The 27,487-nt window shown below is 37.1% G+C and overlaps 1 protein-coding gene across 5 annotated transcripts in view; it reads right to left on the reverse strand.

The window, feature by feature from the left end:
- Nucleotides 1-338: 338 nt before the first annotated feature.
- Nucleotides 339-27,487, reverse strand: part of LOC149833948 (histone deacetylase 6-like) — a 34,951-nt gene continuing 7,802 nt past the window's right edge. Inside the window, exons 4-6 of one of the 5 annotated variants that reach the window (XM_090009906.1) lie at nucleotides 24,237-24,327; nucleotides 23,988-24,145; nucleotides 339-821 (exon numbers count right to left, since the gene is read on the reverse strand). In XM_090009906.1, coding sequence (XP_089866032.1) covers nucleotides 794-821; nucleotides 23,988-24,145; nucleotides 24,237-24,327 — 277 coding nt within the window. In that variant the 3' untranslated portion in view covers nucleotides 339-793. Of the gene's footprint in view, nucleotides 822-23,439; nucleotides 23,872-23,987; nucleotides 24,146-24,236; nucleotides 24,328-27,487 lie in introns of those variants that run through there. The other 4 variants (XM_090009909.1, XM_090009908.1, XM_090009907.1 and 1 more) reach the window with 4 other exon arrangements.

A 27,487-nucleotide genomic window follows, 5' to 3' on the forward strand; every position in this document is an offset into this window, starting at 1 on the left:
TCGGGCAAACAAAGGGCTTTCCAATGCCGAACTCCATTTTTGCTGTTTATTATCTAAAGGAATAAGAAGAATCAACCGAGATACTGCACACATTGTTAAACCAAGAGAAGAAAAAACAAATTTCAAAATGAAAACCAGGGAAAGGAAAAACAAAGTTCCCAGCATCCAAAGGCCACTACCATCTGACTTGGTAGAACAAGGACAAAACCATTTGGAGCAGTCATACATTTCACAAATCTGATCATGGTGGATAAAGAATTTCATTAATTCCTGGGCCCTTAAATATTCATTTTTTTTAGAACGGCTAAAAACAGATGGAAAACAAAATCACAATCATATTAGAATGAAAACTTATATTTCCATTGATGAAATCATGAAAAACTCCACAAATGTCAGAAGTACAACAAAATCTGTAATGAACCACACAGTATCAATAAATGATGCCGAAAATTCATCAATGCTAGGCTCAATAAATTCAGTCAGGTATAGGAATCCCCAGTCATTTGCATCTTCAATATGTCTTATCGTGACTTCTTGGGTCTGGTCTTAGCACCTGGAATCACCCAATTGTATACCTTTCTACAGTCCCTCAGCATGACGGGAAAGAAAAACAGGCTTCCAATGCCTTGACAGGATTGATGAAATAGGATGCTTTGAAATGTAGCTGTGCTTTCCACAAAGTAGTGCATTTTCAATGTATACAACAAAAAGAAGAATGATATTTTGACTGGATGGAAGGCTCAATCTTTTGATGAAGTACTCTTGTTCGGTCCTTCATTCCTAACTGGTTTTGCTAGTTTGCATTGTCGGGCGAAAGTGTCCTACACAGAAATAATAATGGCAGTCACACTGCTTGATCTAACCATAACAAAAATCGATATTACTTTTTTAATAGCAGGTATGGGCACCAGAATAAGGCCACAATTTATAGATATTTAAGGAGCTCCATTGGATTCCACAACTAAGAAAACTTATTTTTGTGCTAGATGAGCAGCTGAAACTTCCAACTCTTATGCTATTTCGTGCAGGAACCATCATTCTCTTTTTTTTTCAGATCCAAATTTGTATAGTGCATGCCAAATGAATTTTCATTTTCATATGTTTGCATGGGATCCACTGTACACTGCTAACTCTAGACACATTTAGGATCAAAATGCACATACAATGTTGTAAGTATTGATTCATAGCATATCGTACAGTGTACGAACGACACGGCAATTCTAAAAAATGTGGGCACAGGACACGGCTATATATATACAACACAAATACAAAATTCAAAGAATCAAATTCCAACAACAACAAATCAACTAAACTAGTAACAACTAACAAGATTAGTTTATTCAAAATTCAATAACAAGAATTGAGAAGCAACAAGCAACAACTAACAAATTAACAATTTAAGAAATAAGTTAACAATTTCACATACATATTTGACTACATGAATATAAAGTAAAAAAATTATATCTAATTTTTCAACTTAGATAGGCGTTGCACCCATTGAAAATAAGATGAGAGAGAATCGTTTACGGTGGTTTGGACATATTCGGCGAAGGCCTAATGATGCTCCAGTTAGAAGGATGGAGAAATGGGAAAATATATTAGTTAAAAGAGGTAGGGGTAGGCCTAGGAAGACATGGATGGAGGTGATAGGAAAGGATATGAATGCTTTGAACCTCACCGAGGACATGGCATTGGATAGAAATGATTGGAGGAGAAGGATTCATGTGGAAGACCCAAAATGATTTTCTTTTTTGGTTCATATCGCCGACCCCAATTGTTTTGGGATGAAGGCGTAGTTGTTGTTTGTTTGTTTGTTAATTTTTCAACTTAAACATATAAAGTACACATTTATATTTAAAATGTAAAATGAATACAAACTGAATATAAAGTATACACTTAAATTTTAAACTGAATATAATCTCTTTTATTAGCCACCATGGGTTGGAGGGGGAGGAACCCACTGAAATCAAGTCCTTATAGATAAATCCCATGATTTTTGGGAACTAACCTCCGAAACGAAAAATCATGGGGTTTGTCCTTTTTTCATGAAAACACCTAAAACAAGAAAAAGGGGAAAATGTTGGAATCCTACATTACCCCTCGCTGGAACGTCATTGGAATATCGCCGGAGGTGGGCAAGAGGAGGGCTCGCAGTCTCAGTCGATCGTTGAGGGAGGCAAGAAGAGAAGGGGTCTACTCCTCTTAGTGAAGTTCTTTCCAATTTATGCCAATAAAAGACTCACTTGGCTCTTAAAAAAAAGGCTTTGATGAAGTCCATGTTGTATCTAAACCAGGAAATAACATGAGGACATATGAACCTCACTTTTGAAAAATAACAATGGCGGAGGAAGAAAAATTGTTTGTCAACATTGTAATGAATTGGGACATCTTATACCTGATTCTCTTAAAGTTAAGAAGAAGTTGGCTTTTGTTGGAGATAGTCTAAGCAATTCAAGTGAAGAATCAAGAAGAGATAGAGACATAAAGGACTCCATTGCTCAACTTACGAAAACTCTCCAACAATTCATGAGAAACAACTTTTCCATATCTTCCACCTCTGGTGCCGCGGTCTCATCAACTCCCGATTTGTCCTCTTGGATCCTTGATTTGGGTGCCTTCTTTCATATGACTTCAAATGCATCTCTTTTATCCAAGCCAAGTCTTAACTCTTTTAAATCATTCGTTTTCACGGTCGATGGAACAACTTTAGATGTAAAAGGAATGAGAAATTTTGAAAAGTTTTTAAGTAAAGACAAAATTTTATGTTTCAAAAATTAGAATTATTCAAAAACTTAATTTAGTTTTTTTTTTCGTTTCTTAAATTGCCGATTTTGGATGTAGTGTTTCTTTTTCACCTACCAATTGCTATGTGTTGGATCTCTGGTCCGAGAAGCGGATTGGGCAAGGCCATAGAAGAGAAGACTTATATTATATGGATTTTTTGTCCTTGCCATCCAAATCATTTTGTAATCATGTTCAATATAAGGATGTTGCCACTTGGCACAAAAGCCTTAGTCATCCTAATGTCTTTAAGTTGTATCTTTTTTCTTATGTTGAAAAAAAATTGTAATGAAAAAGAATTTACATGCAATAATTGTATTCTTAAAAAAACACATTCTCTTCCTTATCCACATAGCAACTTTATTTCTATAAGACCATTTGAATTAGTGCATTCGGATGTATGGAGACTGACACCCGTTATGTCTAATGGAGGATATTCATGTTATGTTGTCTTTATTGATGATTTTACTAGATACACTTAGGTTTACTTTATTAAAAACAAATCCGATCTTTTTTTTTATCTTTAAAGAATTTCATACCCTTATTCAAAATCAATTTCAAAACAATATAACAATTTTTATGCCCGGTTCTAGAGGAGAATACATGTCAAATGAATTTCAAAATTATCTTAAACAAAATGGTATTATTCATCAAAGACCTTGTCCTAAAATTCCTCAACAAAATGGCATTGCCGAAAGGAAAGATAGGCATCTTATTAAAACAAGAACTCTTCTTATTTCTAAAAATATTTCAAATAACTTTTGAGCCGAAGCCGCTCTTTCCACAATTTATCTTATAAATAGGATGCCATCCTCATCCTTAAAAAATGTTTTTCCCTTTGAAAAATTGTTCAACATATCTTCAGGTTTCAAAAGATTATGAATTTTTTGTTGTAAATGCTTTGTTTTTTTCAAGGACAAGATAAACTTTTACCAAAAGCTCTTGAATGTACTTTTATTGGCTATAATGAAAATCAAAAGGGATATAGGTGTTATGATGTTAAAAAATAACAACCTTTATATTTCAAGAAATGTGACTTTTGTTGAGGAACAAAATGGATTTGAATCTCAAAAACTCAATGAAGATGTTGATTATTTGTTTTTCTTTGACTTATTACTTAGAAATAAGTCTAAAAATTCTAATGATACTATTTGTGATCATGTTTGTGATGACAATTCTCATCAAAATGATGATTTGCTTTATCAAAATGATAATTCTCCTAATGAGAATCCTAATGATATCCATGTGTATACTCGGAGAGAGGGAAATGAACATCAAAATGCTTTTGACATGTATTCACAAAACATTTTCTTAGAAGATCAAGTAGAATAATCCATACCTAGGCGTTCTTCTAGGAGTAGTAGACCTCCTCAAAAATTTGTCATATGATTCCTTTTCCTCAAATTATAAAACTTGTCTAATGATGATCCACTTCTATCGTGAGCTTTCTAATTTTAAAGAAGTGATCCTCTTGATTGTTCAAATTTGGGATGAAGCCCATGGATAAATTGAAAAAATCTCTCTTCATTCGCTCTTGCCTCATGACACTAGCACTTTCTTCTCATTGAGGTTTTAGGAGAGCAAGTTCATCCCATAGAGGAGATAGAATATTAAAATAGTCTCTAATACTCATGTCTCCTTGCTTAGTTTTTCTTACCTTTTCTTGTAAAAAGAAATGTCTAGCAAGGTCCTTTTGAGTGTAAATACCTTTCATCAAGAATCATGCTTCATTTGCCTTCTTAAATTTGGCTAGATTAACACAAATCTTGAGCTCCACGTTACTCATGAATCATGCCAATATTTTGGCATGCTCACTTTCACAATCTTCAACTTTGGATTGGTATTGTTCAATAGCTTTGGCCTTTTCTTCATCACCCAAAGCATTTTTTTATTTCCTTCCTTCTTGGTGAGCTTTAACTGTAGTTCCGGAACAGTGCCACTCTTAAAATATATATATAGGAGTATTTTTGTCATTTCACATAGTTGTTTCTAGAAACAATTATTTTACTAGGTTAGATTTTCCTTTTTTAATAAAATATATTTTTTGTTTCTTTATTTTTCTTTTTTTGAAATACATTGAGGGGCCCACCATAGAGTCGTTGGGGGCTCCCAACGACTCCATGTGGGAGCCCCCAATGGTCTCTCACTCTCTCCTTACATTGTGTATAAATAGGGGTTCTTCCTCCTTGTATTCTTAATGAGTTCTCAAGTTCTCTTCAATAAAGATCTTGTTTTTTACTTGTTTATGTTGCCTTTTTATGGCTTTTGTTTTGTCTCATTGTCAACTTCTTACTTATATTCCTCTTGTGCCATCGTGTTTGTCCATTATTAGACTTTGTTAATGTTTTTGCATTCTTGAGTTATATTTTTGCTTACTTCATTACAGCCACATAGATATCCCCAAAGTTTCTTACCTTTGAGGTTGTTTTCTATAGCGATCGCCCATATTATATAGTTTGTCACATAGTTGCCAGTCGAGGAAGCAAGAGAGAGAAGCGATACGGGAAGCAGGAAGCGCGGGACGACTTAGGAGCAAACCAGGAAGCGTCTCGAAAGCGACCTAGGAAGTGTCTCAGAAGCGTCTCGAAAGCGACCTAGGAAGCGAAGAAAGAAGCGACATAGGATTCGAGTGAGAAGCGAAAGGGAAGCGAATAAGAATCAAAAGGGAAGCGAAAATGTAATTATAATATTATATATTTTTATTTTATCAAAAAATAAGATTTATGTCATCATTAACAAAACAAAACATGTATCTAAGACAATAAATAATATAAATTGTAATTATCTAACAAATGCATCATATTGCAACTGCCAAGCATTTAAAAAATCATACAAGTCGACAACTCGACTTTCTATACGAATGTGACGAAGCTTAATCTCCTTGTCTTCAACCTTTTGTCTAATGAAGTGTTGATTTATCTCAATATGCTTTGTGTGACCATGTCGTATAGGATTATAAGCAACGTTAATAGCACTCTGATTATCACACAACAAAAATGATGGGGAGACTCCTTCCCCAAGATCTGCAAGAAAATGTCTGACCCATGTAGCTTCAGCTGTCCCAACTGGATCTAGCAATGGCTCTTTGTTTTCTACTACTCCATGATACCAAATTGTTTCCAATGAATATACAATAACCATAAATAGATCGTTTTTCATCTGGATCCCCCAATCCGCATTTGTATAAGTGATGATCTCATGTCCCTTATTGCCAAGCCAATTTCTTTGATAAAGAAGACTATCTCCAATGGTTCCTTTCAAAAATCTTAAAATTCTTTTCACGGCACCAGCATAACCAGTTCTTGGTTCGTGCATGAATTGAGATACTTGATTAACAGAATATACAATGTCTAGCCTGGTAAAAGTAAGATACTGGAGCATTCCAACAATGCTCTGATATTTGGTCGGATCATTATATAAGTCTCCATCATTAGAACTCAGTTTTTGATGCAGAATACAAGGAGTGTTTAGGGGTTTACAATCTGGCATTCATGCCCTGCTCAAAAGATCAAGAGTATATTTATGTTGAGTAAGAGTTAAAACATCACATCTTCTACCCACTTCAACTCCGAGAAAATACCTTAAGTCACCAAGATCTTTCATTTTGAAATTTTGCATCAATAATTTTTTTACTGTCGGTATATGACTATTTGAATTGCCTGTAAGAATTATGTCATTAACATATATAAGTAGCAACGTAGTAGCATCCTTATCTTTGAAAACAAAAAGGGAATGATCAAGAAAACATCTGTGAAAACCATAGTTTTGAATTTTGAGAGAAAAACTCTCAAACCAAGAGCGAGAAGCTTACTTCAACCCATAAAGAGCTCTTTTCAATCTACAGACATAATCCTTGAGATCTCCTTTAGCATATCCAAGAGGTTGTTCCATGAAAACTTCTTCCTTCAGATCTCCATGTAAGAAGGCATTTTTTACATCTAATTAGCTCAACCGCCATCCGTAATCAACATCTAAAGATATAACAATCTGTATTGTTCTCATCTTAACAACAGAACTAAAAGTTTCATCATAATCTTCCCCATATTCTTGAGTAAAACCTTGTGCCACAAGTCTTGTTTTATATTTTTCAATACATCCATCAGGTTTATACTTAATCTTATAAACCCATTTACACCGACAACATTTTTCTTCTCGGGTCTAGGAACAATTTCCCAGGTTTGGCATTCATGTAAAGCTTTCATCTCCTCATTCATAACCTCTATCCATTTATGTGATTTAATGGCTTGATAGAAGTTGTCAGGTTCATCATGCTTCTCTACTTATGATATGAACTGAAAATCCATAGAAAATTTATCATAATTAACCCATCTTTGAATAGGATGTCATATTCTTTCCGATCTTCTTAATGGAGGTTGAATTATACTCTGTGTGACAGAGTCGGTGACATGATCTCTTTCTCTTCGAACATAAACTTGGCCAGAGAATCTTTGAATTTCTCTAGGTCTTTCATTTTCAGAAGTATTTGGAGATCGAGATTCTGATCATTTGATCTCAATTCTCCACAAGAAGGCTGACAAGAACCCTTTTCTCAAGCAAACAATTTAGCACTCATCCAGGGATCATAAACTTCAACATTTTGAGGTTAGTCCAGCTCTTGAGACAATGATGTGTTCTCAAAATTCTATTCACCAAAAACAACACTTCTGAAAATCTTGATACACTTAGTTACAAGATCATAACATCTATATCTTTTATAATCATCCGCATATCCAACAAACCTGCACTTCACAGCTTTATCCTGAAATTTATTTCTCAGAGACTTGTTAATATGAACATAGCAAACACAACCAAAATTGCACAAGCCATTATAATCAAGATGTTTTTCAAAAAGGGAAAAATATGAAGACTTATTATCAAGAATTCCCATGGGCAAAAAGTTAATCACATGAACCGCAGTGTGAAAAACTTTTGTCCAAAGATTTATAGGAACATTACTATCATGAAGCATGCTCATAGCATTCTCAACAATATGACGATATTTCCGTTCTGCCACTCCATTTTGTTTCGGGGAATGCGAACAAGACACTTGCCTACTTATCCCATTATTTTGAAGAAAATTAATGAAGTCATTTAAAGAATATTCACCTCCACCATCACATTGGAAATATACAATATTAGAGAAAAAATGGTTTTTAACTAGTGCACAGTAAGTCCTAGAATAATCTAGAAACTTCGGTCTTGTGTTTCATGAAGAAAATCCAGGTGAAACGAGAATAACTGTATATGAATAAAACATAATATTGACTTCCAGATGAAGAACAAAGAGGAGATGGTCCCCATACATCAGAATACACGATTTCAAAGGCCTTTGAAGCTCTTTCATTAACAAGATTGAAGGGAAAAACATGACTCTTACATAACTAACAACTTGAACACTTTTTAGCATCCAAAACAGGGTGCAGACAAGACTCTGGAATCAAATTTTCTGACATAAGTTTCTTAATAAAACCATAACTACAATGACCCAAGTGACTATGTCACAAATCTGGCTTATTACATTGAGAAAGACTATAGACATCGGTATGACAAGACTTAAGGCTCCGAGATGTCAATTCCAAAAAAGTTGACTTCAAGGTAGAAGATGAATGAGATGTGGGATCCTCCTTGAAGATGTACATGTTTCCTCATTGTTCCCCTTCAATGAACGTCTCCTTCGTTTGAAGATCCGTAACATACATAGAAGAAAGAGTAAATTCAACAGAAGAATTTGTATCATCAAGTTTGGATACAGAAACAATATTATTTTTAATGTTAGGAGCAAAAAGGACATTGGACACACTAAGAGAAGTAGAAGACAAAGGGATTTGTGCTCTTTCAATATGAGAAATGTGATGATGTGTCATCTCCAATGACTATGCTTCCTTTTTTGAAATAAGGGAGCAAATTCGAGAACTTACCAACATTACTTGTAACATGAATAGCCACTCCAGAATCCACATACCATTCTCCTTGCTCATTTTGCTTAAAACTCATTTGAGATAAAGCTGCCAGCAAATGTTGTTGCATATCTCATGGATTTCTGACCCTCAAATCCTTTTTGTTTCCTACTTTATTATTCTTTCCTTTGTTTTGAGGATTGAACCAACAATCATCTTTCACATGTCCTTTCTTATTACACAGAAAACACATAGGCACCCATTTTTTATTTGATGCATTAAAGAATCCTGGTGAACTTGGAGTAGGAAGAATACCACGACCTCCCCCTGTCCAAAACGGCCACATTCTCTACCACCTTGAAAACTGCTACCTCCACGTCCAGAACCTTGAGACATCTCTGAAGCCAAGACACTATGTGCGTCTGAATGTACACCACCTTCTGTCATGTTCTTTATGCTCATCTCATACTGAAGAAGTTTAGCTTGAAGATCTTCAAAACTAGGTAGCACTGGCAGAACCAATAATGATGTAGAGAGAACATGATATTATGGGCCCAGTCCATTAAGAGTTTGTTGTACTTTTTCTTTATTAGTAACTGCACTCCCAACAATAGCAAGTTGATCTGTAACAGACTTCACCGTGTTTAAAAACTCCATGACTGACATTGAGTAAAAAGAGTTTGAAACTCCCTTTTTAAAAATAAGATTCTAGCCTCTAAAATTTGAGAATATGTTTGTGGAAGCTTATTCCATAGTTGTCCAGTTGTACAATCATCCGGTATGGATATCAATACTTCCTGCGATAGCGTGGAAGTAATGTAGGCAACCAAGCCTAAACTCGCTTCATCCATACTGTAAAATCAGGATTTAGAACATATTGAATTGAATCATCTCCTTTATCATCCTTAATTTCCTGAGAAACAAATTGCGGTGTGACTGGAATTGATCCATCCATATGCCCAAAAAGATCTTGACTCCTTATGAAAGGAACAATTTGCTTCTTCCAAACAACAACAACTACGCCTTCATCCCAAAACCATTGGGGTCAGCGATATGAACCAAAAAAGAAATTCATTTGGGGTCTTCCACATGAATCCTTTTCCTCCAATCATTTCTATCCAATGCCATGTCCTCGGTGAGGTTCAAAGCATTCATATCTTTTCCTATCATCTCCATCCAAGTCTTCCTAGGCCTACCCCGACCTCTTTTAACTAATATATTTTCCCATTTCTCCAACCTTCTAACTGGAGCATCATTAGGCCTTCGCCGAATATGTCCAAATCACCGTAAACGATTCTCTCGCATCTTATTTTCAATGGGTGCAACACCTACCTTCTTACGTATCACCTCGTTCCGAATCTTATCTTTTATTGTATTTCCACACATCCATCTAAGCATCCGCATCTCAGCTACACTCATTTTTTGAATATGATGTCTCTTGGCAGCCCAACATTCCGAACCATATAGTAAAGCGGGTCTAATAGTCGTCCTATAAAACTTTCCCTTCAACCGCAATGGCATTCTACGATCGCACAGCACTCCAATTGCACTTTTCCATTTCATCCACCCAACCTTTATCCTATGATTTACATCCCCATCAATTTCTTCATACTTTTGAATGATGGATCCCAAATATTTGAAATAATCATTCACCGGTATTTCTTGCTCACCGAGCTTCACTACACTCCCATCACTACTTCGTTGCTTACTAAACCGACATTCCATATATTCCGTCTTACTCTTACTCAACTTAAAACCTCTAGCTTCCAATGTCTGTCTCCATAATTCTAACTTAGCATTAACCCCAGCTCTAGACTCATCAATCAAAACAATATCATCAGCAAACAACATACACCACGGTACATTTTCTTGAATTGATCTCGTAAGCTCATCCATCACTATCGCAAATAGGAAAGGGCTTAAAGCAGATCCTTGATGTAACCCAACCGTTATCGGAAAATTGGTTGTCACCCCTCCACAAGTGCGGACATTGGTTACTACTCCTTCATACATATCTTTAATTATACTAATGTACTTGAGAGAAACACCTTTCTTCATCATTGTCCACCAAAGAACGTCCCTAGGTACTCTATCGTATGCCTTTTCTAAATCAATAAAAACCATATGCAAATCTTTGTTCCTCTCTCTATATCTTTCAATAAGTTGTCTAAGAAGATGTATAGCTTCCATAGTTGATCTTCCAGGCATAAAACCAAACTGATTCTTCGATATCATGACAACCTTCCTCAACCTAGACTCAATCACCCTCTCCCAAAGTTTCATAGTATGACTCATGAGTTTTATACCACGATAGTTTGTGCAATCTTGTATATCACCCTTATTCTTATATAAAGGCACCAAAGTACTCTTCCTCCACTCATTAGGCATCTTATTTGTTCGCCAAATCAAGTTAAAAAGATTTGTCAACCATTCTAAACCTTTCTCTCCCAAGCATTTCCAAGCCTCGATAGGTATACCATCTGGGCCAACTGCCCTTCTTGATTTCATTTTCTTCAAAGCCTCTGCAATTTCTTTCTTTTGAATCTTGCGCATGAAGTCACGATTAATCTCATGAAAAGGAATGGAGATGTCTCCAAGATCTTGAGCATGACTATCATTAAATAGCTTATCAAAATAATCTTTCCATCTCTCCTTAATCTCCTCATCTTTGACTAAAACCCTTTGTGTTTCATCTTTGATACATGTAACCATACCCAAATCCTTCGATTTCCTATCTCTCATCTTTGCAAGCCTATAAATATCCTTCTCGCCTTCTTTGGTATCCAACTTGTCATAAACCTCCTTATATACCTTAGCCCTCGCGTTTCGAACAACTTTTTTAGCTTCCTTCTTTGCTATCATATACTTCTCCAAATTCTCATTATCACGACTCTTACTTAGATTTCTATAACACTCTCTTTTAACCTTAATAGCTACTTTGACATCCTCGTTCCACCATGATGTATCCTTACCTAGTGGTGCACCGCCTTTAGACTCACCCAATACCTCCTTAGCCACTTTTCTCATGCCACCCGCTATCTTATTCCACATTGATTCTGAATCCTCCTCGAGACACCAATCAACTTCCTTAACTACCTGTTCTACAAACATTCCTTGTTTAGCTCCTTTCAGTGCCCACCACTTAATTCTAGGATCTATCTTATGTCTATCCCTTTTGAGGCATTGTCTAATTCTAAGATCTAAAATTAAGACTCTATGTTGTGTAGCTACACTTTCTCCCGGTATAACCTTACAATCGATGCAACAACCCCTATCTCTCTTTCTAAGTAGGAAAAAATCTATCTGACTCGTATTAACCCCACTTTTAAATGTTACTAGGTGAGACTCCCTCTTCCTAAACCAAGTGTTTGCTAAGATCATATCATAGGACAAACAAAAATCTAAAATCCTTTCTCCACTTTCATTTCTTTCTCCTATACCATAGCCTCCATGTATACTCTCAAATCCATCCCTACTAATGCCTACATGTCCATTAAGGTCACCGCCGATGAAAAGCTTTTCTCCATAAGATATCCCTTGTACTACTCCATCTAAATCTTCCCAAAATTGATGCTTAATGAAATCATCTAAACCTACTTGAGGTGCATAAACACTAATAATATTAATAATATCCGTACCTAATACTAATTTAATAAGTAAAATTCTATCACCCTTCCTACGAACCTCAACTACATTATCTATAAACTGACGACTCATAACAATCCCTACTCCATTCCTATTCCTATTTATTCCTATATACCAAATCTTATATCCCCAAGGTTCTATCACTTTAGCTTTCTCACCTACCCATTTGGTCTCTTGAAGACATAAAATATTAATCTTTCTCCTACACATAACATCTACTAACTCTACCAACTTACCAGTTAAAGACCCTATGTTCCAAGTGGCTAACCTAATTTTATGGTCTTGGACTAACTTCTTTACCCCCACCCGTCCAACAAAGTGAGGGAACCCTTGCCTATTTGACACCACACCCGGGCGCCGGTGTGACGCGTCGCTTCTGGGCGACGACCTAGCAACCCTTGCCCATTTATCACTGCCTCCGGGCCTAGAGAGTACAGCGCGTCGCTCAGTAGGGAACGCCCCAACAATTTGCTTCTTCCAAGTTAGAAAATTAGAGTAATTGAGTTTTTCGGAAACAAGCTGACTCAAAAATTTGAAGAAAGACCAACATAGGTAGAAGAATCCATTGATAAAAGGAAAGAAGAAAGAAAAGATAGAGAAAAAAAAGATACAAACCGACCCAGTCAAAACTAATTTGCAGTAACAACAAACAGATTTTGAGAACAAGCTGGAGAAATTGGAAAAATAAAATAAGCGTGCCTTTTTTTTAATTAAGGCACTATTCCGAACTCAATTCGATTTTTGTTTCTAGGCTTGCTGTCACAATAATATGCTACCAATATAAAAGATTTGACTGAAAATATACGAAAATGGAGAAAATAGTGGATTCAACAACAAGAGAACGTCGACAAAAGAGAATGCCAAAAAATGTGACTTGCTTCAAGTCGGATTTTAGATCCAAAATAAAGAAAAACAGATTTAATACCAGAACAATAAAGATTTTCAGATTAGGGTATTTAAAATAAAGAAAATTTATGATTTGACGTCAAGGAGAAATTAGGGCTTAAAAAGAGCTTAACGTCAAAAGAAAAAGATACCCTATTTTTAGAAAAGAGAATAGAAAAGAAAGAAAGAAGGAAAAGAAGAAAGAAGAGAAGATTTAGAAAGAGATAAAAGGGGAAGAGAGATTCCAACTAGAAGAGCAAATTTTAGATCTCACTGGGCATACCTTTTGGAAGCAAACCACAGCCCTACTCTAATACCATGTAAGAAATTTAAATGTTAGATTGATGGAAGCACCAAAGTTGCGTTTCTGCAGTGAATGTAGAGAAGGAGAAAGAGAGGGAGATGCTTATAGAGAAAAACGACAGCCAACATAAAGGAGGCATGCCCTAATGCTATATTATGTAACACAGTTTACAAAAGGTTTAAAATATAAACAAATAACAAGAATGCCATTACATAAAAAAAAACATAACATGATTAGACGCACGAGCCTAGATCTGATCTAGACCCGGTGACGTCAAAGACACATTTTATCAAGATCCGCCAACTTTTTCCGAGAAGGTCGACCCAAAGGCTGCTGAGAGCTGGGTCGAGGAGACCAAGAGGGCTTTCCACCACATCTTGCCTGTACCTGAGGACAGGCAAACTGACTTTGGCATGCACCGGCTGAAGGGCGATGCCAAGAAATGGTGGGACACCCTGCGACGGGTGAAATATGATGGAGTAGATGTTATTGATTGGGAGATTTTCAGGGAAAATTTCTTAGATGCATACTTCCTTGCCTATACACGAGATAGTATGCAACAGCAGTTCCTTGAGTTGGCTCAAGGGAACATGAGTTTGGTGGACTACACCACCAAATTCAGGAGTTAGGAGCGCTATTGCTCGAACCTTTTTGCTGACAACAAGGCGAGACCAACTAAATATGTTTGCGGATTGAAGGACGGACTCCGAGTTCGCGTGATGATGAGTCGCCCTACTACCCTTCATGGATTGAAGGACGGACTCCGAGTTTTGACTTTGCCATCTGAGTATTAGAAAGTATGGTATTTATATTTATATTTGATTTTGGATCCGGATCCAATCTACATATGTGTAACATGTCCAACATGTTATATTGGACATACTTGTAAATACTTGTAATATATTAGGGTTACTGGTAAACAGTGTATTAGGTTTTGTGTTATATATTAAAAGGAAGATATCACGTTTTTTCTTTTAAGGAAAAACGTGATTAGTTGCAGCCTCATCTCTCATTCTTCTCTAATGGTTCTTGGTTGTTGATTCTTAGAGGTTTCTAACATGGTATCAGAGCAGATCCGATCCTAGGGTAGAAAGTTTTTTCAGAAGGTGTGTACGGTAAGAATCCCTTCTTTTTCTTATCCCCTTTCTAAGTTTCTTACTCTTCTGAATCTTCTTATTTCCTTTCTAAACTCTTTCTTTTGGCCTTCATTCCTCTGATTCTTCTTATTACTTCTCTAAATCCTTATTCTTCTGATTTCTTCTTTTATTCAGATCTGATGTTTCTTCGTATCTCTGCTCATTTCCATATTTTGCATCAAATATTTATGAAATAGATTTGGGTTTCATTCTTCTGATTTCTTTTTTATTATTCCGATCTGATATTTCTTCATATCTATGCCATTTCCATATTTGCATCAAATATTCCTCAAACTGATTTAGGTTTTGCGTCAAATCAGTTTCTGCGACATTCTATTTCTTTTTTTTTCTTTAACTGCTGATCTGTACATATTGGATTCATTCATCAGATCTGTGTATCAGATTTGACGTCTAGTAGTCTTATCTCAGATTTCTGTGTCAGATCTGGTATCTGGTAATCTTCATTCTGTTTTCATATGAACAGATCTGGTTATTTCGTATGAACAGATTTGATATATATCACCAGTCTTGTCTATCAGACATCCAATATAATCAGATCTGAAATCTGGAACACTCGGTTTCATATGTGTATATAGCCTTGCCGATCTGTCATTCTCTGTTCAATTTATTGTGTGCAATTTCAGATCAGATTTGTAGTTTATATCCTCTTGATGAAATCATATTAGTTTTGGCTTGAGCTGTCTCCTAGTTTAAAAAAAAAAAAGAGACGAGCCACGTTTTGCTACATTATGATCTCTGAAATTTTATATACTGATTGCACACGCAAATATTCCTTTTATTGCCTAACTCATGGATTCTTCTTCTCAATCTTTTATCTCATCCAATTTTCTTGGTCAACTTATTTCTGAAAAACATAACAATTCAAACTTCTTGCTCTAGAAAAGACAAATTCTTCCATTCATGAAGAATCAAGGTCTTTTTTAACACCTAAATGGATCAATCCCAGCCCCTCTAGAATTTATCAAACAAGAAACCAAGGATGAGAATGAAACTGATCTTATACAACAGATACCAAATCCCAAATATGAGAATTGGATGAAGCGTGATCAAGCTACAGTTGCCTTTATCATTTCTACTCTTTCTCAAGAGGTATTGATGGGAATTCTCGATGAGTGTTCAGCAAAAGAACTGTGGGACAGACCGGTGAAGACATATTCTCAGATATCAGAGGCTAGAATTTCATTTCTTCAGCGTGAATTTCAACTTCTTACTAAGGGTTTCATGTCTATAATGGAGTACTTGAACAAGGTCAAGAGCATCAATGACCAATTAGCAGTTGTAGGGTATGAAGTGGCAGATAAAGATAAAGTCAGACAGACCTTGAATGGATTGGGGCCGAAATTTCATGTTCTTTCAACTTCACTGTTATGTCTACTAGACCTACCGTCATTTGAGGACTTGCAGGCAAAACTACTACAATATGAAATGACTCTGAAGGGGATGTCACATGAGACTGGTGGACAAGTTCTTGCTACTAGAGTTTCTTTTGGTCAGGGACGTGGAGATAGCAACTTTGGTGGTGGCAAAGGATGAGGGCGAGGTACTCAAGGGGGGCGTAGATTGTTGCCTACCCCGAATGTTACACCTATTTTCAATGCGAAAAATGTACTTACATGTTACCTGTGTAACAAGCGAGGTCACATCAAAGCCAATTGTTGGCACAATCCACAGAATAAAGGAAGGTTCCAAAAGAGAGAGAGTCTGTCAAGACGAAAGGAGAACTTGTCAAAGTTTGGCGAAGATGTGAAGGAGCTCCTCTTGGCTACGTTGTCTAAACTTGATTTGAAGCACGATGATAAAGGAGTGTGGTACATTGATTCGGGGGCAGCTACTCATGTCACAGGTAATGCAGGTAAATTCTCTACCTTAGCTCCCTATTTTGGAAAAAGTAACATAGTCACTGGAGATGGAGAATGTGTCTCTGCCCAAAATATGAATGCGTTCTTTTATGATCCATGGCTTAGTGAAGAGCTATTTTCTGATACAAATAGTGAGTGTTCTTCCTCTTGTGCTCAAGGGAGATCCTGTCAAGATGGAAACAGAGGATTCGCATAAACTTGAAATAGAAAATCCTCTAGGTTTTAATAGATTTGCTGGGCAGGTTTATACAAGAAGAGAGGGACTTTTTGACTCCGAACGATACTGAACAAGAAGCACCTACTTCTTATTTGCCCAATGACACCACTTCTCCAGTTCCTACTACACTAGCACTTTCGATCAGGCGATCCAAAAGAGTTTGGCATCCTATTGAAGGGTGGGTTAGTTATGAGAATTTTACCATGGATTTCCAGTTATTTTTGTCACAGATTGAGAAAGAGTCTGAACCTAGGCATTTTCATCAAGCTATTAACTCCAAAAAATAGATTCAAGTCATGAATGAAGAGATGGAGGCTTTGAAACAATGTCTAACATGAACAGTTGTTTCTCGACCTTCAAATAAGAACGTTGTTGGGTCACGATGGGTTTACAAGATCAAATACAAACCGGATGGGAGTGTTGAGCGATACAAAGCTCGTCTCGTAGCAAAGGGATTCACGCAAGAATTTGGACAGGATTATGATGAAACTTTTAGTCCAGTCGTGAAAATGGGCACAATTCGCATTTTTCTTTCATTAGTTGTAGACTATGGTTGAAGAATAAGTCAGTTAGATGTGAAGAATGCTTTTCTTCATGGGGATTTGAAGGAAGAAGTATACATGGAGCAGCCGCCAGGATATACAGAAGGGGATTCAAAGGAGTATGTCTGCAAGTTAAATCGAGCACACTATGGCCTAAAGCAAGCGTCTCGATCTTGGTTTGAAAAATTTTCCCTAGAAATTCAAAAACATGGTTTTCATCGGTCGCAATTGGATCATTCTCTTTTTATTCTTCGAGGTAAGGGGTTTACTACCTTCTTGTTGATATATGTTGATATAATTATTACAGGAAGTAGTGAGAAACATATTCAAGAGATTAAAGATCTCCTGAGTTAGAGATTCAAGATGAAGGATCTTGGAGATCTTCGATACTTCCTTGGAGTAGAGGTGGATAATCGAGGAAATAGATTTACTTTGACTCAACACAAATACACCCTGGATTTGTTAGAAAAGGCTGGAATGAAATATTGTAAACCTCTTGCTACTCCTAGTGTGCTCAATCAGAAATTAAGTACACAAGATGAAGAGTTGTATCATGATCCCACCAAATATTGGAGTCTAGTGGGGATGCTTCAGTACCTTACATTTACCAGGCCTGATATCACATATTCAGTCAACCAAGTCTCTCAATTCATGCATGAGCCAAGGACGGGACACATGGATGCAGTAAAAAGGATATTGAGATACTTGAAGAGTACTATTGGAGATGGACTTTTGTACACCAAAAGCAAATCCATAAATATTGTTCATGACATCGTTGTCTACTCAAATGCAGACTGGAGATCCTGATGATTGAAAGTCAGTTTCAGGTTATGGTGTTTTCATTAGTGCCAATCTTATTTTCTGGAGTAGTAGAAAGCAGAAGGTAGTGGCTAGGTCTAGTACGGAAGCTTAATACAGTGCGATGGTTGTTGCTACGGCAGAAGTCGCATGCACTAGACATCTGTTAACAGAGCTAGAGGAGCCAACTGCTAGTTGCCTTTTCTTTTGTGACAATCAAAGTGCTATTCAGATATCCCTTAATCTTATTCATCATAGCAAGACCAAGCACATTGAGATTGACCAGCATTTTATCAGGCAGAAGATTGAGGACAGAGAGATTGAGCCTCATTATGTTCGAACAGAAGACAGTGACTAATTTGTTCACTAAGGGGCTCACAAAGTGTCGCTTTTGGTTCTTGAAAAGCAAGTTGTCCAGATCCAAAATCATGCACAACTTGAGGGGGACTATTAGACAGTATAGTATTTGTATTTATATTTGATTTTGGATCCGGATCCGATCTGGATCCAATCTACATATGTGTAACATGTCCAACGTGTTATATTAGATATACTTTTAAATACTTGTAATATATTAAGGTTACTGGTAAACAGTGTATTAGGTTTTGTGCTATATATTAAAAGGAAGAGATCACGTTTTTTCTTTTAAAGAAAAACGTGATTAGTTGCAGCCTCGTCTCTCATTCTTCTCTAATGGTTCTTGGTTGTTGATTCTTGGAGGTTTCTAACACTGGAACGGGTGGATTCGTGATGTACAGCGATGCTTTAGGGACCGGATTGGACTGTGCACTTATGCAGCATGAAAAGGTCATTGCGTACGCTTCTCGACAGGTAAAGGTGTACGAGAAGAATTACCCCATGCATGACTTAGAGTTGCGGTGGTTGTCTTCGCGTAGAAGATCTGGCGTCACTATCTATATGGAGAACAGTTCGAGGTCCTCTCTTATCACAAGAGCCTTAAGTACATATTCACATAGCATAATTTGAATTTGAGGCAGCATAGGTGGTTAGAGTTTCTGAAGGACTACGAGTTCTCCATCGCCTACCACCTTGGTAAGGCGAACGTGGTGGCTAACACGCTCAGCAGGAAGACTTATGTCACGACAGCCAGCTTGATCAGACGCAGTTGGGATCTGATCGAGGAGTTTATCAGATGACAATTGTTTGCAGATGATTCCAAACGTATCCTTTGTGCGGGGATGCAGGCGTGGCCTGAGATTATAGATCGTATTGAGGAGTTTTAGTCAGTCAATCTGGATTTCGAGAAGTTGTGCGTGAGTGCCTAGAAGCCTGATGTGCAGTTTCGCCGTAAGGAGGACGGGACCATCATGTTCAGAGACAGATGGTGGGTTCTGAAGGCACTGCGGGAGGAGCTGATGAGTGAGGCCCACAGGTCGAGGTATTTTGTTCACCCGAGTTCCACAAAGATGTTCAAAGATCTCTAGAGGACTTATTGGCGGAACGGGATGAAGCGAGATATCGCAAAGTTCGTGTTTCGGTGTCTCACCTGCCAACAAGTGAAGATTGAGCATTAGAGACCCGATAGACTTCTTCAGACACTAAACATTCTAGAGTGGAAGTGGGACATCTCGCTGGACTTCATCGTAGGTTTGCTAAGGACCCATCATCAGCACGATGTCATCTGGGTGATAATGGATAGATTGACGAAGAGTACTCATTTTCTACCGATCAGGATCAGTCAGAGTTTGGAGAGTTTAACAGATCTCTATGTGAATTAGATAGTCAGACTTCACAGAATGCCACGTTCAATCGTGTCAGATCCAGACCCTCGTTTTACGTCTCAATTCTAGAGCTAGTTGCAGAAGGCCCTTGGTACCACGTTGAAGTTTAGCACCGCATTTCACCCAGAAACAGACGGGCGGACTGAGCGCACCATACAGACACTCGAAGATATACTTTTGGTATGGATTTGCTCAAAGGCATTTTAATTTCTCTCTTATCTACTTGCACTACCTATTTGGCTAAGAATGTGAATGACAAAAGCTCTCAAATTTGAAACATCACTTCCAAATCTGGCCCACCACATGTCTTAAAAAAAACAAGAAAATAAGAAATCAGTAAGACAATAACAGATGTTCAATCATACAAATAATCAGAACTAAATAATAATATGAAATTCAAATTAAAATAGACAAAATAGAGTATCTCGACGCATCGCAGCACGGTTTCGTATTGATGCAGGTCTCCCCATATCATACAATGCATTATCATAAGTTTTCACTTCCTTATGAATTTGATCTTGAATGTTATACTTAGAGTTCAACCTTTCGACGCAATCATAAAGTCCCTTGTTGACTTCCCTGTCCATTTTAAACGTAGGGGAGTATTTAAATGCAAGATTTAAATAATATGTCACAACATGAAGAGGTTGATGAAGTTCCCAATTCACCTATGATCAATGATGTTTCATATAGGTATGAAAAAAAAAATCCTTTAAATTATCTCTAATGGTCTCTTTTGCCTTATTCATGACCTCATAAAGATAACTCATAACTGGTTTGTCATCACTGTCAACCAATCGAAGCACCTTCACCAAAAGTATAGTTATTCTCAACAACTTCATGCATGAATCCCAAAATTTACTTCTGAATACAATATTTACAATTTCTCTGGGCTTTCTTTTTTGTGCATGGAGATATGCATTTCACTCATCTTATGAAAACATTTTTTTAGTGCAACTCTATTATTTACTATACTTTGTACAATCAAAAAATTCATAGCAAATCTAGTAACTACACTATAAATCAACACAGCACTACTAGTGTACTTTCTCATTAGACTCAAAACCCATGCATGATTGTAAATAAATTTAGTAATTTCTTGGCAGCATTCATTTGTCTGCTTGATCTCATCAATGTTGTTGATGTTCTCAAGCATGAGCTTTATGCTGTAGAAATCACACAGGGTCCAAAAGAATAACCCAAATTTTTTTGTCAATCTTTACTTAGTGTTGTATAATTTGTTTCATTATGAGTAATAAATTGCATAATAATTTGGAGTTAAACCTCTTTCACAACTTGATCAAAAAATCTAAACAATACATCTGCTATCTTGGGTGTATCAGATAGATCAATTGACTTCAAAAACATAGTTCCTTTGAGGCAATAGATATGAAAATTTATGTCCTTGACTTTCTGCCTGTTCACCCATCTGCCATGAAGCTACAATTAGTTTCTCTCCATAATTGCTTCATCTCATCACAATATGCCTTCATTTCTTTCATATTAGTATCTAAAACTTTTCCTCTTAAAGCATAATAATAAAGGCATCTTGTATTCAAGCCTGATACTGGTTATGGCATCTGCCATAGCTTAAAAATGAAAGGAATTTGCCGTATTAAAACTTGAAAGGAATGTAGACATCATAGAACTATCTCCCAGCTATGACATTAGCCTACTCGACTAAATATTGAAGAACTATAGCAGTACGAATATCGGGTTGCGCCCAAGGGGCAGTCCTAGGAGGGAAAAAGCTCATAATAAAGCCTCTAGCTCTACCTCTTCTCGAAGAACTCCTTTTCTTTTTGTGCTCGTGCCGGCATTACTACTAGCACGAGTCACACCTTTCTCCTTCACTACAGAACTTCCTACTTCTGATTCTATGCTAGGGGTTGTAGGATCAGAAGTAAGGAGCTTATCTTTGTAACATACAACCTCACAGAGCTTTGCATACCCTATTTCTGCTTCATTCATCTCTCTTTCTTTTGTTTTTCCTCTTAAATCATCAAGTAATTATTGGCATTGGCATTTCACGATAGCCAACAACTTCCTTAATGTGCATGCATGCATGCATGTACATTATCATGTGTCCCAGCTACATGATGCTTCAACAGAGAGATATCACCCGAAAAAGAATTTTAGCAATAGTTGCACTTGATTTTTAATTGGTTTCCGCTAATTACTTAAGTGCACCAATGTCATGTCGAATCCTCTAATGCCATCTTTCCCTCAAAAACTCAATAAGAAGAAAAGAATAGGGATTTTTTTACCTTAACCCACTTCCTTGAGTAGAAAAATGGTGAAAATGCACTCTTAAGAAAATCGCAAAAGCTCTATCCCCGGCACAAGAATCGGCTCCAAAATCGATCTCACGACTCCTAAGGTGTGTGAGTTCCCTTCTAACAGCCTCTAATCAAATGGAGAAATCGGCCCTCAAGAGGCCTTTAAAACTCAAAACTTAAAAAGTAAATTTTGGGTCTTTACACCCGTATTGTACGATACGTCCTCTATCGTACGTTACGGCACGATACAAGGGCGTAGCATACGATATACCTGATTCGGGTATGATACACACTCGTATCACAATAAGAGTGTGTATCGTATCGTAATGTCAAAAAATAATGATATGTATCGTATTGTACGATACGTACATCACTGGTCTGGAGTCTACAAAAACCAGGCAAAGGCTGAGTCCATCATAGAGTTAAAAGCTATGTCACAGGGATTCGGCTAGGAGGGTGCCGCACCCGCGTCGACGCGACTCGACGCGGGTGCGGGTGCCGCACCGGGTGCGGTCAACTCGATCCTGGGTGCGTTGACCGCACCCAGGATCATTAATGTCCATTTAAAAAAAAAAATTGCCCAAATGGGCTTCTAAATTTTTTTAAAAAAACTTTATGCTAGTTAGCATAAAGTAAGTTTTTCACGCACAGCTGACAGCAGCTGTCTGTCAGCACAGCTGCTGACAGCAGCTGTCTGTCAGCACAGCTGCTGACAGCTGCAAAGTTTAAAAAAAATCCCGCCTATTCCCCAACCCCTTTATATATATATATATATATATATATATATATATATATATATATATATATATATATATATATATATATATATATATATATATATATATATATATATATATATATATATATATATATATATATATATATATATATATATATTACTTATTACTTATTACATTTTTGCCCCTGCCGCACCCCCGCACCCGGGTTTTTTGGAAGTGCCGAATCCCCGCACCCGCACCCGCACCCGCACCCGCGCCCGCACCCATGTGACATAGGTTAAAAGTATTCAGTTTAATAGTGCTGGAAATTTAAATCCAGGATAAACCAAGATTGTGTCCTTTATTTTTGAAATGCAAACCAGGATTGTAATGAGCAAGAAGCAAGGAATCAGGTGATTTCTTTTATTCTAAACTTACAATCAAAGCCACAGAACACCCATTAAGCTATACAAGTTGGTTAAATGAATGAATATATTACCAACAAAACAGAATCTCACCTTAGATGTTCCAAGCTAACTGTCAGACTGAGCCTTGAAAGCAAGGATGTACCACTGAGAGAATGCAGAAGTAAAAGACAACCAATACTTGGATGATTTAGTGAATCACTGAATCTTAATTTATTTGGGACAACTTGTATTAACAGAAGGGAGATGTCTTTGCCAACTAACTTTTTTGAAAATTAGTTGACTAGTACATTTAATGACAGGCTGGAACTTTGGATTGTCTCATTACAGCTCTAAGACCCAAGTTGAGTTATAGTTTTCAAATATTGGTTGTAATCTTACACAACACTCTTATTGATGCACACCACACCTCTGTTCCTTCTGTACTGCTACTGTTCAGGTGTTCTCTGTCAGAAACTGTCAAAAGCACTCTTTTACACCAATACATGCATCTGATCACTAGTTATAACAAAAATAAAGTGCCCAACCTTTTCTCTGACAATCTTTCGAAGCATAACTAATCTTTATATGTTGATGCCACCAAAACTAATTGTCGTTGTTGCAGTTAGCAATTAGGACAAGCTGGCCAATCACAAAACCATCTCACTCAAATACATAAACTAAAATAAAGTACATATTGGTAGTTCCAAGCTTGTGAAAGAGATACTAATCAGATTTAGTAATGCTAAATTTGCTACCTTGCATCAGAATTTTCCGTGGATTTATCAACTGCAACAGAACTGTGGTCTCGAGGGCGCGGCTCTTCTTCAGATTCTGATGCATAATATTCTCCATCCCATATACGGCATTTAGGTCTTTGTTCCATCTCCTCCTCCTCCTCCTCCTCCTCCTCCTCCTACAAATTTCAGAAATTCCATCAAAGAGATCAACTTGTAATACAAAATGGATGCAACAGCATCATGCCATGCAATAGTACCAAGGCCTACCTCCTCTGGAGGATCTGTCTCAGGAGGCGTAGGCTGAAATGGCACACTGGGAGCATGTTCAATCCTCGAAAGATATTCCAGCAACACATTCCTGACGAAGTAAGCACACCAATGCAATAAAACTACATATATGAGTGGTTTGAAAGAGAGAACAAGTTTATTTGACCAAAAAGCCAGCATACAAAGAGAATCACAAAGGGAAGCAAATGTTTAACAATATCTAGATTTTCAATTTTCAAACTTCTCATGTGTGTGTATGCACGTGTGTGTGCCATTTCCTGACAAAAAAAAATCTCAGCAACACTGGAAAAAATAAAGCTTTGGAAAGGGAAACAAGATTATTTTCAAGAAAAAAGATCAAGCTTGTTCTTTTGATACACCATAAAAAATGCACACAATAAATATGTAAAAAGTTAATGGTAATTTTCATATGACCACCAATTCTTCAGTCCTAATTAATATATAAAACAAAGTTATTGGCCTTTTTGAAATATCCCCCAATTTTTATAAGTCAAAATAACCGATATACCCTGCTAAAAGCAACTAATGCTCATATTAGTTCCACCTTTTCAACTTATCTTTATGTTGTCTTCATCTCAAACAATAAATGGATTGGCAAATGAAAACCTGGTCTTTCTCTCATAATCTTCAATGCTCCACAACAATTATATATATATATATATATATATATATATACATGGATTCAGAAGTACCCTTTTTTAGTTGTTATTACCTTATCATCAACAGAATCTCACTAGTCTAGTTCACTTATGAGTCAAATGACAATCTCTCACATTCTGGTAGTAAAACAAATTGTATAAACTAAATTGATACAATGATTCCAACCTTAAAACCCATATTTTGATTGTGCTTCAGCTATATCAATCATACTTGAACTCATGGTTGCCAGTTGAGGAAGCGGGAGCGGGAAGCGATACGGGAAGCGGGAGCGGGAAGCGAGGCACTTTCAAAATTTTAGGAAGCGGGGAAGCGTGGGACCACTTAGGAGCGATTCGGGAAGTGTCTCGGAAGCGACCTAGGAAGCGTCTCGGAAGCGACATAGGAAGCGTCTCGGAAGCGAGGGGGAAGCGAAAAAAATAAAAATAAAAAATAAAAAATACAAAAAAATTGAAAAAAAACAGGGGAAGGGTGGGGGAAGCGAGGGGGAAGCGCGCTTCCCATTAAAGGGAAGTGCGTCCCCCATTAAAGGGAAACGCGTCCCCCATTAAAGGGAAGCCCGCTTCCCAAAAAAGGGGGATGTGCTTCCCAAAAAAGGGGGACGCTTCCCCCCACGCTTCGGAAGCGCGACGTTCCGCGCTTCCCCTTTTAGCTAGGCGCTTCCGGTAACCCTGCTTGAACTCTTAGATAATCATAGTCAATGGTTACATCCAGTGTTGTGAAAAGCGTTGAGGCGTAGCGAGGCACTCCACCAAAATCTGAGGCGAGGCGTAAGCCTCGAGGCGTAAAGCGTAAGCCTCAAAGTTTTTTTTTTTAAACTTAAAAAATATATAAAAATTATCTAAAATCATAAATAAATAAATCTTTATTGATGAAGCAACAACCAACAGGAAATAAAAAATCTCAAAAAATAGTGAGTTCATCAGAAATAATAGTGAGTGAGTTCATCAAAAATAAAACTTTAAGCCTTAGGATTTTTCTTCATAAGCTTGAAAATACAACACACATATCTCCAATATTTAAGCCCAAACAAGAATAGTGAGTTCATCAAAAATAAAACTTTAAACCTTAGGATTTTTCTTCATAAGCTTGAAAATACAACACACATATCTCCAATATTTTCAAACTATCACAATGTTTTAGCAGTATTTTCATGAAACATTATTAAAGTATTTTGTCATCATTTTTTCAAAATAATGAAAATTTGAAGCATGCAATGATATTATCATGAAACATTGTGATATTTCCCCTTCCTAGATTTCTGATTTAACATCTTTTTCTCAATTTCATATTATTTCTATCTATTATCTTTTTTCTATTTTCCATAGTTTGGCATGAAAGACAGCCTATTTCTATTCTATTTCCTGACTTTTCCATTTTTTATCTCTATCCACAATTGCTAAGCTTTTCTCATGGAAAATAGGTGTGCTTGAGTTATCTCATCTAATCGACTCACTGAACATTGATAGTGATATCATGACTAGCTCAAAAATTATATCTTAGTCAGTAGGTTATGTATCCCCTTAACTTAAATGTTAAAGTTTAGCATAAACATGCTACAAGATCAACAATAGCACCTCAACCAAGGTGACTGCAGTCAATCATGTCAAAAGGCTCATCAGAAGCAGAAGAGCTGTGGCACTCCACAATCATCATCATGACTGATTGGTGACTATGCCCTTAAGTAGCAGAGGCTCTAAAATGAACAAAGTCCTTCACACTGTTAAAAGCTGATAATCCAAAAGCCATTGAAGGAAGGCAAAATGTCAGCCAGCCCTTTCTTTTTAATTTTCCTTTTTTTTATGATATGCAGGCTGGGCTTAGCCTCTCAGGTCTTGAACATGAGAATCTTTGTTGTGATAGTGCTACTTTACAATCCAGCTATCTCATTCTTTTAGGCCTGTCAACATGTCACCTAGCCCATGTCGACAGACCTAAACAGAAATTCCACAGGTTCCCATGTTGATCATCTATGTCACATAGGTGTGGGTGCGTGGTTGCGGCACTTTAAAAAAATTGGGGTGCGTGGTTGCGGGAGGGTATAAATTTGCGCGATGCAGCACCTTTACTAAGGGGCTTATGGTTTTCCACATTAACTGAAAACAAAAAGAATAAATTAGAATAGTTGAATTGATTTTTTGTGCATGAACTACAGCAAAAAGAGGCGTGTACGCCTCAATCCCAGGCGCGCCTCGCCTCAAGGCATGCGCCTCAAGGCCTATGAGGCGCACGCCTCATGGGTATTGCGCTTTATACCAGCACCTCAAGGCACAAAGGCCCTCGCCTTGAGGCGAGGCGCGCTTTTTGCGCCTTGAGGCGCGTTTTTAATAACACTGGTTACATCACTGTTCCCATCTCTATTTCAGAACCATACATGAGACCTCAGGTTCATACAGCTCCTCAATGGTCATGATTGAATCTAAGTATGCTTCATTTTTCCTCAACATATTGTAGGAAAGGATAAAGATGCATGACATTTCCATCTCAACAAGATGGACATTACCCAGGATGAAAATCGACCAACTGTTAAATCTTGGTGGATATCTCTTTTATCTACTTCTCTTGGCATATAT

Source organism: Nuphar pumila, chromosome 6 (assembly GCF_984573655.1).
Source record: "Nuphar pumila chromosome 6, dmNupPumi1.hap1.1, whole genome shotgun sequence".
Taxonomy (NCBI): domain Eukaryota; kingdom Viridiplantae; phylum Streptophyta; class Magnoliopsida; order Nymphaeales; family Nymphaeaceae; genus Nuphar; species Nuphar pumila.